The 17,617-nt window shown below is 48.5% G+C and overlaps 1 protein-coding gene across 1 annotated transcript in view; it reads right to left on the bottom strand.

The window, feature by feature from the left end:
* IQCH (IQ motif containing H) overlaps positions 1-17,617 on the bottom strand; it is a 284,969-nt gene that overhangs the window by 72,301 nt on the left and 195,051 nt on the right. Inside the window, exon 17 of the mRNA XM_027773807.1 lies at positions 6,001-6,121. Coding sequence (XP_027629608.1) covers positions 6,001-6,121 — 121 coding nt within the window. The remainder of the gene's footprint in view (positions 1-6,000; positions 6,122-17,617) is intronic.

Genomic DNA, 17,617 nt, shown 5'->3' on the forward strand with positions numbered 1-17,617 from the left:
GTTAAAAACTTTAAACTCGTGGCCCCTCTCCCTTTACTTGCATGTATCACATTTTCAATAACTCCTCTGGAAGACAACTGTATATAGCAGAGATAGTGTAATGGGAGAGGGGGAAAGGGCAGAGGGTCAAACATAGTATAAAAAACATATATATATGTATACATATGTATGAAAGTAGAAATGGAATATTATTGATGATAACATGCTTGATTAAGCCACTATGCAGTTTATCCTAGATGGGAAACCACATTTAGTATGTTGTGATGATGCTCAGGGAATGAATGTTAGGTAATAAAAAAAATAAAGTTGCAGGAGAAAAAAAAAAAAAAACGGTAAAAAAAAAAAATAGAGAGAGCCAAGAGGGCCAGCAGGGGGCGTAGTGGTTAAGGCACTGTACTCCCATATGGCCAAAGGAGGTCTGGGTCCCAGTCCTGGCAACTTGAAACTTATGCTAGGTGTATGTGCGTGTGTGCCCAAAATCCCAAGAGGAGAATGGAGAAGGGACTGTGGTGTGGCCATCCTCTCTGGGGGGGGGGGGGTTATTTCCCACTTTCTGTCTCTCTGTCTAGCACATGTGCCCTATAGCAAAAATTTCTCAAAAAAGAAAAAAAAAAGCCAAGAGATACTGCTGATTTGGGGGGAATAGTTAGCTATCTTTTCTCTTTGCTGATAGTAAGAGCTTTATAACTTATCATATTTCACCTTTTGCTCTGAACATCAAAAGTTATAGGGGCCAATCTGACATCCAAGCATAGCGATAGTATTTTGCTGGCTAAATTTGTGGGCTAGTTCATCAGTGTCCACAAAAATGACACAGTTCTGATTTTCTGTCTTCCTGATGTGCAAATCCTACTATAGATCTTCTTGCACCTGGCTAGTGTGGGATGCTCTCTGGGTCTAGTAAGGCCTTCGGTGTGTCACACCTAGATGCCAGCTGTCGCGGCTCCGCAAGATGGCGGCCACAGGCAGCTCACGACAAAACCCACAGAAACAGGAAACCTCGCAAGCTTCTGTGACCCCGTTACCTCTGTGGCTTCAGCAGTCACACACGACTGGTAGTGCTTCAGTGGAAGGTTACTTCAGATGTTTATTTCAGAACAGTTTACTTGTACTGTCTCTCAGCAGCACGGACATACCTTTCACTATTTTCTCCTTTCAAAGCGGCTAATCCCTCTTTTTAAACAATGGATGCCTTTGATGTCATCTATGGCAATGCAGAAATCAAATCCGTAGCACGCTCTGTGGCCACGGCACGTATCAGAGAGCAGCAATGGAAGGACAGGCGACAGCGGCAGTTGGTGGAAGTCGGGGACCTTAGAGTCAGGAACCTGGACAGAGGCCGGGGTCAGTCAGTGCACATGCGCGTAGAGCCTGGGGTAGGCACTGGGCGCAGAGCCGGACGGAGGCTGTGGGGACACCTGACTCACGAGGATCAGGGTCTGGAAGAGCTAAAGTGGCAGGATCTGGCTCTCATTCCTATTCTTCACTCCTTTACTGTGTGTTCTTCCCAAGTCGCTTCCTATCTCTGAGTCTCAGTTTCTTCATCTCTAAAACTGCTTAATACAGCTTGTTCTGTGTCCTGTGAGGAAGCGTGGCATTCCCAACATGGCTGGGAAGCGAGGATGAGGATGAATAGGAGGTAGAGCTGAAGCCTTGGGTGTGCTTCTACAGTATGGGTGACAGAGTGGCGGGAAAAGCCTTTCCAATCTGCAAAACTTACATGAAAACAAATGGTATGGTGGAAAGGTTTGCAGGCTGGCCTTGGAAGATCTGGAAATGCTCTAAAACCCTGCCCTGGATAGACTAGGAGATCTTTGTGGTCTTCCCCTCCTAACTTTACAAACAAACAAACAAAAAACCCCCCTCATTTTTAAACATTTTTTTTTTTTTATGGTAGGTGCTCTGTTTTCTTCTATTTATGCACGGGGTTGACTTTTCTACGGGTGAGTACATGTGGAAATCTGCAGTCACAGAATTTTAGATCTGAGAGGGTACTGGAAGTCACGTAGGCCCCTTGGTCATAAGGAATTCCCGTTGGGCATTCTACAAGGCTGGAATCCAGCTCCTTGTTTAGCCGATTCATCCCTGAGGGCCTGCCACAACCTCCTGCCTGGTGTACCCAGCAGCCAACAGTCTGTCCTTTCTTGCCCTCTCTAATAGACCAGCTAAGATGTGCTCCTCGAGGAGCATACCCACGGGCTCTGGCCAAGACTCACGGAGCAGCACAGAGGTGGTCTGCATGGGCTCTCCTATGTGTCTGAGTTAATGGGTGAGTTAACTTTTCTTTTTAGGGAAAAATTTTTGCTATAAGGCATATGCACTCACCAGAGAGAGAGAGAGAGAGAGAGACAATATTCCCCAGGGGGATGAGCACGCCACAATCCCCTCTCCTCCATTCTCCTCCTGGGACTCTGGTCACACATGCACATGGGCCCAGTGTGATTTTCAAGCCACCAGGTCTGGGATTTGAACTGCGGACAGCCACGTGGAGTCCAGCACCTCAACCATGATGCTACCTGCTGGCCCCATGAATAACTTTTTGTTCCTCGGTTTCCTCCTCTATTAGGGTGATGGTGGTATCCACTCATAGGCTTGTTGGGAGGATTAAGTAAGTTAATGCAGGCCCACTTAGAATAGTGCCTGGCACATAATCAGGACCGGCTGCGTTTACGATGCAACATCACTGCCATTGTCACCACTGTGCCATTGCTGTTTTGTTATCATCTGATATAATGTTATCACTTTATCATCATATGTGAGTGCTATTACGTCATGGCCTTATCACTTGACAGCAGGGAATAGAGTGGAAAGGTACTGTCTGTGGCCTGTTACGGAAGCCGCCTCCTCATCCACGTGGGTAAGCGTGTGAGAGGATCTCCCTTAACTGCAGCCTCCTGGAGAGCGAGGGCCTTTGTGACGCTGTGCCTTTGTGGAGCACCACCATGGGGACCTGAGGCTGGATGGGCACCATTCACCCCATTCCTTCCCACATGGACCTCCCACTGTCGTTAGAAAATGAGGGTGAGGTGGGAGGAGGTGGGAGAAAGAAATGGAGTCTGGCCTTGTTCCTAGACTGCAGAGGACCCTTACTTGGAAATTCTACTTCCAGAACTGGAAGTGAGACCTCTGCTCTAGGAGATGGAAGGCGGAAACAAGCAGTTATTAAACACCCACTTTGTATCGTGCTCTGTGACAGAAACTTGGGTAGCTGTATCCCATTGGCTGCTCCCAGCCACCTGCGAGGCAGGTAGACAAGGAACCGGGTCTCTGAGCACTTAAGAGCCCTGCCCAAGGTCAGGGATGAGGCCCTGGTCATCGATTCCAGAACCCATCTCTCAAGAAAAGACTGTGTTGCAGAAAAAGAAACAGAAAAAAAAGGCCCGGAATCGTGAGCTATACAAAGTCTGCTCGGTTCCTATTTACTTAAGAGGTTGGGTGCAAGATAAATACTTGGGCGATGTTTATAAAGGAAATTAAGTGGACTGGAGGAGCACTTTTCTAAAGCAACACAGGACATGCAAAGTACTTAGATCGACCTAGGCTGACCCCGAACTAGAATCCAAGGTTGTGCAGACGAACTCTCGATAGAAACTTTACAGTCTTATTTACCTTGACTGAGAAACGTCTGGAGGAATTTCCTCCACGTCGGGAACCGTTTCTCATTGACTGGCTGTGCGTGCTGTGCTAAAATGCCCCCCAGCTCCTCGGAGATCTTCACCAAAGCCGGCTCCTGCAGAAACAAATTAAATAGAACCACAAGCAATTTTACTACAGAAATGAAAACTGCTTGTGGAGTGATTAAAAACCAGGCCTCCAACAGGCAAAAAAAATGTGGTTACTGCTTACCCAGAGTCAGAGAGCCATTTTGAAAATTTTCTCTATTTTTCCTGCCATTTCAGTTTCCATAGTTGGCCCCCTAAAAATTGTAGCTGATTGTGCCTCATGCCTCCAAGAGGCACCCTCTGTCTGGGCGTCAGGGAACCCAGGTTTCAGACCCAAAGGAGTCTGACCAGCAGAGTGCCCTCAGGCAATGGACCTCCCCAGTGTGCACCTCGGTTTTCCTTTATGTCAAATGTGGGGTTAACTACTTGCCCCTAAGGCCCTTCAGACAGGGACTCTTTTGGTCATAGGGCATGTGCGCTTGTCAGAAAAAGAGAGAGAGAGAGAGAGAAGTGATAAATCACCCAAAGGGGGATGGTCATGTTGCAATCTCTCCTCCTCCATTCTCCTCGTGGGACCTTGGGTGTACATGCGCACATGCCCGGCATAACCCTCAAGTGCTGGGTCTGGGACTTGAATTGCAATCAGCCATGTGGGAGTTGAGCGTTCCAACTACTTCGCCACCTCTTGGCCCTGAGACTGGGATGTTAAAAGTTTGGTGACCCTCCCAGCTGAGCCTGGGAGAAATGGCATTGGCAGGGTCGTTCTTTGGTACCTCCATCTTGTTAATGTGTGTCCCCTCCCGTTCGTGGTGTCTGCATCTGGGACTCATCTTTGAAGCCCTATGGGCTGTAAAGGGGAGACTTAGCCGGGAGCAGGCTGAGAGAGAGAGTTAGGTGAGGAGGAGCGCGACCTGCCCGAAGTCCCCCTAGATCCCAGGCTCATCTGTCTAGATGTAAGATCGATCCCTACCATCAGCAGAGCAACCCAAAGACCACAGAGCCTCCCGACAAAAGGAAAACAGTAGGGAACCTTCTAGTGAATAAGAAGTCTGCTTAGAGAGAGAGAGAGAGAGAGAGACAATATTCCCCAGGGGGATGAGCACGCCACAATCCCCTCTCCTCCATTCTCCTCCTGGGACTCTGGTCACACATGCACATGGGCCCAGTGTGATTTTCAAGCCACCAGGTCTGGGATTTGAACTGCGGACAGCCACGTGGAGTCCAGCACCTCAACCATGATGCTACCTGCTGGCCCCATGAATAACTTTTTGTTCCTCGGTTTCCTCCTCTATTAGGGTGATGGTGGTATCCACTCATAGGCTTGTTGGGAGGATTAAGTAAGTTAATGCAGGCCCACTTAGAATAGTGCCTGGCACATAATCAGGACCGGCTGCGTTTACGATGCAACATCACTGCCATTGTCACCACTGTGCCATTGCTGTTTTGTTATCATCTGATATAATGTTATCACTTTATCATCATATGTGAGTGCTATTACGTCATGGCCTTATCACTTGACAGCAGGGAATAGAGTGGAAAGGTACTGTCTGTGGCCTGTTATGGAAGCCGCCTCCTCATCCACGTGGGTAAGCGTGTGAGAGGATCTCCCTTAACTGCAGCCTCCTGGAGAGCGAGGGCCTTTGTGACGCTGTGCCTTTGTGGAGCACCACCATGGGGACCTGAGGCTGGATGGGCACCATTCACCCCATTCCTTCCCACATGGACCTCCCACTGTCGTTAGAAAATGAGGGTGAGGTGGGAGGAGGTGGGAGAAAGAAATGGAGTCTGGCCTTGTTCCTAGACTGCAGAGGACCCTTACTTGGAAATTCTACTTCCAGAACTGGAAGTGAGACCTCTGCTCTAGGAGATGGAAGGCGGAAACAAGCAGTTATTAAACACCCACTTTGTATCGTGCTCTGTGACAGAAACTTGGGTAGCTGTATCCCATTGGCTGCTCCCAGCCACCTGCGAGGCAGGTAGACAAGGAACCGGGTCTCTGAGCACTTAAGAGCCCTGCCCAAGGTCAGGGATGAGGCCCTGGTCATCGATTCCAGAACCCATCTCTCAAGAAAAGACTGTGTTGCAGAAAAAGAAACAGAAAAAAAAGGCCCGGAATCGTGAGCTATACAAAGTCTGCTCGGTTCCTATTTACTTAAGAGGTTGGGTGCAAGATAAATACTTGGGCGATGTTTATAAAGGAAATTAAGTGGACTGGAGGAGCACTTTTCTAAAGCAACACAGGACATGCAAAGTACTTAGATCGACCTAGGCTGACCCCGAACTAGAATCCAAGGTTGTGCAGACGAACTCTCGATAGAAACTTTACAGTCTTATTTACCTTGACTGAGAAATGTCTGGAGGAATTTCCTCCACGTCGGGAACCGTTTCTCATTGACTGGCTGTGCGTGCTGTGCTAAAATGCCCCCCAGCTCCTCGGAGATCTTCACCAAAGCCGGCTCCTGCAGAAACAAATTAAATAGAACCACAAGCAATTTTACTACAGAAATGAAAACTGCTTGTGGAGTGATTAAAAACCAGGCCTCCAACAGGCAAAAAAAATGTGGTTACTGCTTACCCAGAGTCAGAGAGCCATTTTGAAAATTTTCTCTATTTTTCCTGCCATTTCAGTTTCCATAGTTGGCCCCCTAAAAATTGTAGCTGATTGTGCCTCATGCCTCCAAGAGGCACCCTCTGTCTGGGCGTCAGGGAACCCAGGTTTCAGACCCAAAGGAGTCTGACCAGCAGAGTGCCCTCAGGCAATGGACCTCCCCAGTGTGCACCTCGGTTTTCCTTTATGTCAAATGTGGGGTTAACTACTTGCCCCTAAGGCCCTTCAGACAGGGACTCTTTTGGTCATAGGGCATGTGCGCTTGTCAGAAAAAGAGAGAGAGAGAGAGAGAAGTGATAAATCACCCAAAGGGGGATGGTCATGTTGCAATCTCTCCTCCTCCATTCTCCTCGTGGGACCTTGGGTGTACATGCGCACATGCCCGGCATAACCCTCAAGTGCTGGGTCTGGGACTTGAATTGCAATCAGCCATGTGGGAGTTGAGCGTTCCAACTACTTCGCCACCTCTTGGCCCTGAGACTGGGATGTTAAAAGTTTGGTGACCCTCCCAGCTGAGCCTGGGAGAAATGGCATTGGCAGGGTCGTTCTTTGGTACCTCCATCTTGTTAATGTGTGTCCCCTCCCGTTCGTGGTGTCTGCATCTGGGACTCATCTTTGAAGCCCTATGGGCTGTAAAGGGGAGACTTAGCCGGGAGCAGGCTGAGAGAGAGAGTTAGGTGAGGAGGAGCGCGACCTGCCCGAAGTCCCCCTAGATCCCAGGCTCATCTGTCTAGATGTAAGATCGATCCCTACCATCAGCAGAGCAACCCAAAGACCACAGAGCCTCCCGACAAAAGGAAAACAGTAGGGAACCTTCTAGTGAATAAGAAGTCTGCTTTCAACATCCTGGTTTGCCAGGACAAAAAATAAATACTTTTTTGGATGTCATAAGTTACAACTTTCTTAGATTATCTAAACATTTCCAAGAAGCTTTCTTTCCACCAGAAGTGAGCAGCGCACTGAGGACAAACCCTGGGACGGCAGTATTCATATTCAAAATATGGGACCCAAAACACTTGCTTTAGGAGGCCGGGGGGGACTTCTAGAAGAATCGGCTCTGGCGGATGGGGCTGGAAAGAATCTTAGAATCATCCACATACCTTTTATTTCCAGTTTCTCTAACATTAACGGACCACTCCCTATGTGACTCCCCCCAGCTCCTTGAAACATCTGGTTGATTCTGGGTCGGCGTCCACTGGAATTCCACAACGTAAGACAAACACCTAGGAGTATACTCTAGGCAGGTATTCATAATCTGAATAATTTCGGAAATAACCAGAAAATCCTGATGGGAAAGTCTCTTCAGCTAGGTTAGCAACTGCTCGATAAACAGAACAGAAACACCCTGAGAAGCGGAGACTCCCTGACAGTTGGAGGGCGGAGGGGTGGGGTGAAGGCTGGGGATGCCGCTCATGTAGGATGCCGGGAGCTTCTGCCTCCGAATGTGGAAGCAAGGAAAACTGTTGTCAAAGCAATGGCCTTGGACCAGCAGGTGGTGTAGCGGTTACGGTGCTGGACTCCCACGTAGTCGACTGTGGTTCGAGTCCTGGACCCCGTGGCTAGAAACTTACACAGGGCACGTGTGCGTGCGTGCCCAAGATCCTGAGAGGAGAATGGAGGACAAGGGACTGTGGTATGGCCATCCTCCCTCCCCCCACCCGGGGGAGTGATTTCTCCCTTTCTAGCGAATGCACATACCCTATAGCATAATACTTCTCTTAAAAAAAAAAAAGGGGGGCAGTGGTTTTTCCCTCCCTTCTCTGTGCCCTCTTCTCTGGTCGATACTGTAAACCAGCCCACCTCCTCCATCTCCTGCATCCAAATCACAAATGAGCTCAGGAAATGGGCAAGCCCAGCCGTCTTCTCGTTCCTTCTCTGAGCAGAGCCCCAGATCCATCGTCCTTTTTGTTTTCTACTTGTTTCTGTTAAAGCCATTCTCCTCTATCAGGTAATCCCAAGTGGCTCTGACTCATGGAGTGCCCCAAGCTGGACAACGTGGGGCCCGGCTTTAGGTCTCACCCTGCTCTGGAAAATGAAATAACAAGAAAAGGAAACCTCACTGCCCAGGCCCTCATCCCAGAAGGTGGAGACTTCTTTTATTTTGTTCTATCTTGATTAAAAGGCCTCTTCTGCTCTGCTTCTGAAGGCTGTAAACCATCTACCCACTTAACTGCTATGTGGCCATTCACAGGAGAAAGACAGTCTAAGGAGAAACCATGCATTCACTCATCCAAATATCACAAAATTACAGAATATCAAGCTTTCAAGTAACTAACTGTTCTAGAGAAATAAAAGTGTTCAGGCATTTCACTTTTTGATGGGGAAGTAGATGCAGCGAAGAGCAGGAGGAAGTCTTTCCACCTCCATCTTTATTTACTCACCTTTTTTTTTTTTTTTTTGCTGAAGTTTGCTAAAGGGCACGGAGTTCACTGGAGAGAAACAGAGGAAAAGGGAGAAACCTCCTTATGAAGGATGCTCACCCTTCTCTTCTATTCTCCTCTTAGGATTTTAGGCATGCATGCACATGAGTGCTCAGCATGGTTTTCAAACTGCTGGGTCTAGGACTCGAACTGCACAGTCAGTCATGTGTGACCTAGTGCATTAACCACGGCACCATCTGCTGGGCTGTCCACCTCAATGTTGCAATCAGATCTGCATCTCATTCAGAGTTAGCTTGAGGATGGATCCCAACTCTTGTGTGCTAGGCCCTCTGACTTTTCACACGGCCTTACTACTCTCCTCCCCGGGAACCAGCCTTTCCCAAACTGCCTTCCCGTCTTCCTCCCTCCTCTTCCTCCCCGTGACGACTCCTTTTGGAGACAGTTCCAGCCACACCGCCCCCACACGCCTGCTCTGCTGCTCTAGACAGTTGTCCTTCTCTTCGCTCTCCAGCTCCCTTGGGTTCCGTGTGGCATGGACACTGGCTTTGAGGCCCGTCTCCCAGCCCGGGAAACATGAAAGGTCTGCAGAAGGAAGCATGGTGATGGTAAACAAAGGGACGCGGTCCTGAACAGCTCCAATCACAGAACAGAGAGAAAATGTGAGCCCTCCTCACTGCCTGCGAACCCCCTGGGGGTGACTACTCCAGAATCGTCAGTTCTGCCCGGGTGGTGTAAGGGACCCCTGCCTCTGAGGGGCATCGGGAAGATGTATGGGGTGATGTCTGTGGAGTGTCACCTCGGATGCAACGTGCCACGTGAGGGCCAGTAATCAGTGCGTAGGGCTGCGGCTTGCATGAGGCATCTGTACACCGCGCAGGCCGCCGTCAAGGCCGCTGCTTACAGGGCCCGCCGTACTGCCCCGCTGCAGTGTTTCCACCGTGCACAAAGCCACAGCAAGGGCACATTTCCTGGAGGAAAGACGTGCAGGAATCCGGGGGATGAACCGTGTCCCCCCATGAAATGTGCGCAGCTGAAGGCACTGGTGGGTGATGCTCAGTAAGGATGCTGCGGCACTCGGGCAGCCGGGGGCTGCGGTGAACTTGAAAGGACAAGACTTGGGTGGTAGGAGGTGGGATTAACTGCTGAAGTTCTTTATTTTGAAGGCATCTGATGGGAGTACAAGGATTATAGTAGGAATGGCCTTAATGCCAATGGAAAGAGAATTGTTCCTTCATTCCTATTAAAAAAAAAAAAAAAGATACAACAGAAGCAGCAGCTTACATTCCAGTAAGGACAGCAAAACGACATTCTGTGTAAGACCTTAATTTTACTCTTTTCTTCCTGAACAAGCCATGGCAGCACAGTTTCTACTGGGGACACAGGAGCTGCTTGGGAACTGGAGGGTCAGGCCAGAGCTCAGACCCGGAGCTCGGGTCCTCAGCAGTGCACAACCAAACTAAGAACAACCTCTTCCTTGGTAGCAACGAGGGCCCAGGCCACACAGGGCCTGTCCGTGTCAGGTCATGCCCTCGGACTGTTCTCTAGCGATGACTTCTACGCAGTTCAGACCTATCCCTGCAGTGAGGCAGATGCTGATAAGGCAAGCTCTGGAGCCACACAGGCCGGTTCTGTTCAGAACTCCCTCCACACACACACACACACACACACACGTGCACACACACACGTGCACACACCCCAGGGACACCCCTGTTCCTGGGAACGATGAGAACAGTATTTGCAAAACGCCCTCTCTTATGGCAGGCTCATTCAGTCCTTACGTAAGCGACACTCGGTGGGTGGTGGTGGTGGTGGCTACATGGCCCTATTTCCCTGCTTTACAAGTGGGTAGCTGAGTTACCCCAAATGCAGAGGCTCGTGGAAGAGCACCTGGCTTGTCACTGAGACATAAGAGAACCCAAGTACTCAACTGCACTTAGTCTTGGGGTTTGTCCATCTTCATAGATGAAATCTTAGGAAGATCAGCCTTTTACTTCTAACTTCGACTTCACAGTGGGTCTCACAGAATGAAAATCTTTTTTTTCTTTTTTTGAGATGTTTCTGCTATAGGGTGTGTGCGCTCGCCAGAAAGACAGAAAGAGACAGAGAGACAGCGAGAAATCACCCCCCGGGGTTGGGGGGAGGGTGGATGGCCACACCGCAATCCCTCCTCCATTCTCCTCTCAGGATCTTAGGCACACACGCACACAAGAACAGAATCTTTTACTCCCTCGCAAGAGATGAGGCTAATGCTTAACTAGTGAAAGTTAGCAATATCCTGCCTGAGTCATTGCAGATAGCCAGGCTATAGGGAGAGGGCGGGAAAGGACCTGCCTCACCTCCATACGACTGGCCGAAGATTTCACCAGTTCAAGCATTGCAAAGCCACACCTAGACCTTCACTGTTTTTAAAACAGGGTCTAAGATTGTCTTTTTTAAAATTAATTTTATTACATACGTGTGTGTGAACACGTTTATACAACATGTACATAACTTGTATGTTTGCTATAGGGCCCTCAGACCATCTTGATTCCCTTTGCTGCCTTGCAGAGAACTGAGACGGGTCATTCCAGCCTCCATGCCCAGAAGGTACACTGCTCCTCGAGCAGTGATTGCCGCCCCTCCACCCTGCTGGGCGATGTACGGTGATGACAGCCACGCCTGTGTCCCAGAGAAGCCGCCATCCACACGGAGCAGAGCAGTTAGGGACTCTAGGGGGCAGGGAGGGCAAAGCGTGCAGAGGGCCTTGTGAATGAGAAACAAATGGTAGAAAAAGATACTTTGCTGTTTGGAAAAGTCAGAATTGCACCCTATTGAGATTGAGAGCTCCAGGGAATTCCTGATCGGGAGAAATGTCAAGCCCTTCTTGCCACGACTAGGCCTGCTCACCCTCTGTGCACTGTGCACATTTACCCCTGAGTATGCTCCACAAAGCCATGACTTTGGAAGGTTCCAGGGTATCTGCGGGAGTCTCAGGGCTTCTTGGCCTGACCAATGATCCTAGAGCTTCCACGTTGCCTCTCAGCTCTCTTTTTCTATCAAGAAAGTATACATTTGAAGGAAGAGATATCTGACTGAAAGAAATGCAGGGTATCTCCGGGGGAAGCCACTAGCATATGCAATTTAAAATTGCCCTCAATGAGGACAGCTACCTCCAACTCTCGAGAGCCGGCTTCCCCAGCCGAGTAAATTTCAGGTGCGCGTGTGCGGGGGTGCATGTGCATGTGTGTATTTGAGAGGATGAGAGAGGAAGAGGAAGGACTACAAGCTAGAAAACTCTTAATATCAATCCTACCAAAACACCTATTTTATTCTAGCAGATTCTCTGCTGAGTCTGGAGCAGTGAATTAAGTAAAATAACTTCTTGGTTAATCACCTCCAATCTCCCATGTCAGGCATGCGTGGTGCTCAAAGGGAAGCCAAGGAGCCTCCCAGGTGGTTGTGCCTTATAGAGGATTCTGACACCCCTAACCAGAGGAAAGGAGAGTGAGCGGCTTAAGGTCAAAAGGGTAAGCCAGCGACCTAAAAGCCTAAGCAAGACTGTCACTGTGGAGAGGGGCCCTGTGTACTATGTGGGACAAGCGCCTCATGTACCTAGAGGGTTGGGGGCTCCTCCCGGTTCACAGGGAGCTGGTGGACCCCTGCGCTGCCTTCAGACTCCTGGCTGAGAGCTCTCCATCCCAGCTGTCTCCTCCACAGGGTGCGGTACGAGCGCCGGGAAAGCTGCTCAGGATTTGAACCAGCAGTGGTAGAGAAATGGAGAGAGGAGGCATTCCAAGTTTGCGGGTGAATTTAGAAGAGGTGCTTTGCTGAGCAGGGATAAATTTTTACCAGCGTGATCATTTTGTAAGTAAAATAGCTCTCAGTTCTTTTTTGTGGGGGGAGGAGAGGGGGAGATTTTTGCCATAGGGAGCATGTACTTGTCAGAGTGAAAGAAAGCAAGAAATAACCTCCCAGGGGAGAGAGCCACACTGCAGTCCCTTCTCCTCTAGTCTCCTCTTGGGATCTGGGGCACTCGCCAGCCGTGGATTCTTTTTAAGCTGCTGGGTCCAGGATTTGAACTGTGGTTGACTACTTGAGGGTCCAGCGATGTAACAATTACACCATCCAATGGTCCCAGCTCTCACTTGTTTTTTTTTGGAGAGGTTTTTTTTTTTTTTTTTTTTTTTTTTTTTTTTTTTTCTTTTGCGCGTGGCGCGCGCCCCGAGACAGAGAGATAGAAAGCAGGAAATCACCCCCCAGGGGGGATGGCCACGCCGCAATCCCTTCTCCTCCATTCTCCTCTCGGGATCTTGGGCACGCATGCACACGCGCCCGGCGTGAGTTTAAGCCACCGGGTCCAGGACTCGAACCGCGGTCGACTACGTGGGAGTCCAGCGACATAGCCATTACGCTAACTGCTGGTCCCCCAGCTCTCACTTCTTGAAAGCTTGTTACGTGGCAGGCACAGGCTGGGGGGTTGACACATTATCTCATAGCCATTGTCGGAGGTAGACGTGACCATCCCCACTTCATGTCACACAGCCAAGAAGCAGCCCAGCTGGGATCGGAACTCGCTTCGCCCAGCGTGCCACAGTACAGTGCAATCTGCGCTGTAGCTGCCACGAGGCGGGCACGTGACATCCCGCACGGCAGTTGAGTACGCGGCAACCACCTGCTCCACCAGGCCGGGCTTTCCTTTCATTTTTAAAGCCATTTTGTGTTGAGCTTTCTGTTACTTGAAGCTTAAAACGTTTCAAATGGATACAAACGGGTGGGCCAGACCGTGCACCCACCACCCATAATGGGCATCTTAAGCCAGCCAATGCTCCGATCACCCTATGCACTGGTTACTCGCGTTCTGCAACCAGTAGTGAAGTTTTTCATTCACTGCTCTCCATTAAGACCATTAGAAACAGTCTCTCTTTAGAGTGCAAAAATATGCTGAGAGGATAAAGGAAAAACGAACGTGTCTTCAGCAGGCCATAACTACTTCCCACACCTACTTAAAGTTTAAGGACTGCTTTAATACTCCATGTTTAATTGTTAATTGAGAATTTAAAAATCAGAAATGCCAACTTTGCCTTCGATGAGATGGAAAATTATGCTGCTGTAGCAGGTAACATAATGTAAAACAGTCGACATTACCAAGGCACACAAATGTTGTTGGTATGTAAAATTGCTTTGTAAAATATTTGCTCCATCTGCTGAAAGCGGCAAAGACAATTTTCCCTTGATAGCTAATGGCCCATTTCGGCTGTGTGGCAAGTGATTCGCGGCGGTGGCGGCTCTCATTAAGCAGAATGGTGAAAACGCGGTATATAATTCCATACTTACGTAGCATTATCCACTCGCTGTTCTCTGTTCTCGAGGAGGCCGCCTCATCATCTGGGCCTCCACCTCGCACCCACGCGCGGGCCTCGCAGTCGCTCTCACTCCAGAAGCGTTTTGTCCAGCTGAGTCACATATGTCGTGCCTCCTCCCCGAAGCTCGCACAACTGCTTTGCCCCCGACCACTAACGCTGGAGAGCTTCGTTCCCTTTCAACTTTGCGGAGCTTAAACTGCTGTTGCTTTTTTCCCCTCGCCACAGGGGGCCCTGGTTTTCTTCCCGGGCTCACCCTGTCGCGCTGCATGCTGGGGATTTCAATAGATAAAGATGAAGTGCTTCTTGAAATTCTTAATTGAACTTTGCACATACACAAAAGCAGGAAAACTGCCCCCTCCGCCAGACCGAACTGCTGTCATAAACACCCGGCCGGGCCGCCCCGGGTTCGCCCTGTCTGCGGCAGTCTGCGATCTCTCTCGGAAAGAGTTGCTTACACTACACCCCGAAGTACTTCGACATCTGCGAGAGGAACGATTAAAATGAAATAATCCAGGGTGCTTTAAAGAAAGACGTATATATTCATGTTTTGGGAATGATATTAAAAAAGTACTTACAGCAGCAAGTGGCTGGTGTTTTAAAAATATTTTTAACGTTGGAAAACTGCTTTAAGGGAAATTATATTAAAATATGTAAGAGTGACATCAAGTAAATACATACGACTGCTCTCAAGATTATGCGATATTTTATAGCAGAAACCACGCAGCTTTAAAATCACCATTAAGTGGAAGTAGCCATAATTATTATTACTGGTAATAGGTTTCTTTCTTTCCAATTAGAGAAATATTGCTGGTTGAGAACACTGCATATGCTGATGAAAGCTCTTTAATTGAAAACTAAAAACAAAAGAAAACACATGTCCTTTGGACTTGATTTTTCAATGGAGTGGTGGGAGACGGGCAGGTTTGCCGAATGAAACGAGAGACCATCGGGAGAATTTATACTTTCATTTTGTGCCAAAGATGCGGGCGGGCAGCTCCTTCCGTAATCAGAGTGGAGAGCGTCCCTGCCTTAATGTCTGCACGCGTACAGCTGTCTACACGGGAGGCAGATGTCCCAGCACTAGATACTGATTGTTTTCTTTCTACAGATCATGCTCGTTAAAATACCGGGGTCATAAATCAGTGAATTCCAGAGCGGGGAGTTTTGTAGATCTGGCACAGTTACACAGAAGTCCGAGTCTTCTCAAGGGCATCCCGCTCTCACCCAGGGGCGCCAAGGACAGACGACCGGAAGCAAATGGCGCGGTGGCCTTCGGAGGAGGGTAAAAGCCATCCTGAATCCGTTCCAAATGCCCACGCCTGCTCTGCGGTTTCCAGCAAAGCAGACATTTCCAAAAGAACTCCAACGGGGACTTCCTGGATGTGCAAACACTAACCGATTCTCGTTCCTCTCATCTTTCGCTTTATTCCTTCCTTCCACGCTGTTATTGCGAAAAACTGGCAGTTAAATTCAATTGATTCAAAATATTCGGGATCCATATGGCGGCCAACCCTGGAGCTGAAGCGGCGCTAGCGCCTCACTGCTGTTTCCAAGCATTTGCCTCTCCTCCAGTCCCCAGATGGTGGGAGTAACATTTAAACCTCCTTTTCTCTGCCTTGTACAATAGACCTTGGCACCATTTCAACTGTTTACTCCGGTAATTAACAGCTCTGATACCACAACAATTACAACTCCTACACCCTCACCACAATAATGCTATGAATTAGTGAGAGCTAATGGCTGGGAGGTAGAGTGTTTCCAGACTGTGAGGTCTGTGCATTTTTAGAATAAAATAAAAGGTACAAACAGCACGCTTGCAGTAGACAATGATTACCTAGTAATTAGTTTACACAAAGCTTCCTATTTAATGGCAAAACGCTGTAATTAACGTGTGACAGAAAATCAAAGGGTACTTTGTAAGCATATGAAAAATTAACACTGCAGGCCCATAGCTTTATGTACTGATTAGAAGCATATTAAATCAATAGGACACACAAACCGACAGCTTGTAGAGCTGATCATTATAGGTCCTCCGAAGGGGTACCCTGGCTCTCCTTTAACTTGGGGAGGCCATTTTCCTTCTCCTGTCGTCTCCCTCCGGCACCGAGAGGCCTCAAACTCAACCCTGGCGGCTTCAGGAAAACAGCCATTGAACTGAAGAGAACATGCTAAGTCACTCTGAGATAAGGAAAAACATGAAAGTGACTGAGGCTTCCCAGTCATGGCGGTGGCGTGCTGCTACGCCAATTAGAAAACACGCCGACTGGAACCAGAAAGCGAAGCCACCGAGTTTCAGTCTTTCGGCCAGAATAGTCCCTACTTTATCAAGCCTCTTTATTCAACCTGGAGAAAGTTTACATGGATGGAACTGTCTTCTATTTTAAATGGTAAGAAACCAGGCTACTATTAAGGTCATTGTTTTGTTTTGTTTTGTTTTGTTTTTGAGAGGTTTTTGCTATAGGGCATGTGCGCTCACCAGGAAGACAGAGAGAGACAGAGAGACAGAAAGCGAGAAATCACCCCCCTAGGGGAGATGGCCACGCCGCAATCCCTTCTCCTCCATTCTTCTCTAAGATCTTGGGCACGCATGCACACAAACCTGGCATGAGTTTAAGCCACTGGGTCCAGGACTCGAACCGCAGTCGACTACATGGGAGTCCAGTGACATAGCCATTATGTCAACTGCTGGTCCCAACATTGGTTTTTCTTACTAGCATGATCTGGGTAAACTATAGGGTAGGAATAACCGAATCCACAGCCCACATCCTCAATAGCCGCGATCCTATATAATAATCAACACATACCGCCGTGTGTATTCTGGAAGTCTACAGCATCCTACAGAATCCTAAACCATGATAGAAGGATTAAATCTTAAGCATTTGTTCAATGCTGCTTGAACTTTGCTTTAATCCCACCTTACAGTGATATTAGTAATAGTAATAGGTAGCATTTCTTGAAGGCTGATTATATGCTGAGTACATTTTAAATCAAAGAATTATCTTATTTAATTCTTACCACCTCCCCATGAAACGAATATTGTGAGACTAATATTATCTCTAATAATAGATGAAGAAATGGAGATTGAGGGAGCTGAAGTGATTGATGGTTCAGTTATCTGCCAGGTAGGCAGGGCGGTCTAACCCCGCCTGCCCGGGCTATGGAGCCCCCGCCCAGGAAGCCAAGCTTCCTCGTCATTACCCTGAATGCTCGCTAGGAGCTGGATGTGCAACTATTCAGACTAGCCTACTTCAACACTCATTCAGCTTCAAAGGGAGTCTACGTCGACCTGGAAAAGGAGACTGAAAACATTAAAAACAAAGGAAACAAAATACTTGGTTACCTACGCAAAAAGCCAGGGTTTGGGTGGTTTGGATGTTTGCCATACATTGGATAGCCAGGAAATTCATGCCATATTTTTCCTGTTTTGCTATGCAAAAATGTGTCACAACTTTTCTGATGATCCAACGTTTTTTTAAAGTTTTTGTTAAAGAGCTCATGTGCTAGCCAGGGAAAGAAGCAAGAGAAAGGGGTATGTGAGAAATCACCCCTCAAGGGCCACTCCACAGTCCCTTTTCCTCCAGTCTCCTCTTGGGATTTTGGGCATGCACGTGCACACACACACAC

The sequence above is a fragment of the Tupaia chinensis genome, unplaced genomic scaffold (assembly GCF_000334495.1).
Source record: "Tupaia chinensis unplaced genomic scaffold, TupChi_1.0 Scaffold000377_2, whole genome shotgun sequence".
Classification (NCBI taxonomy): Eukaryota; Metazoa; Chordata; class Mammalia; order Scandentia; family Tupaiidae; genus Tupaia; species Tupaia belangeri.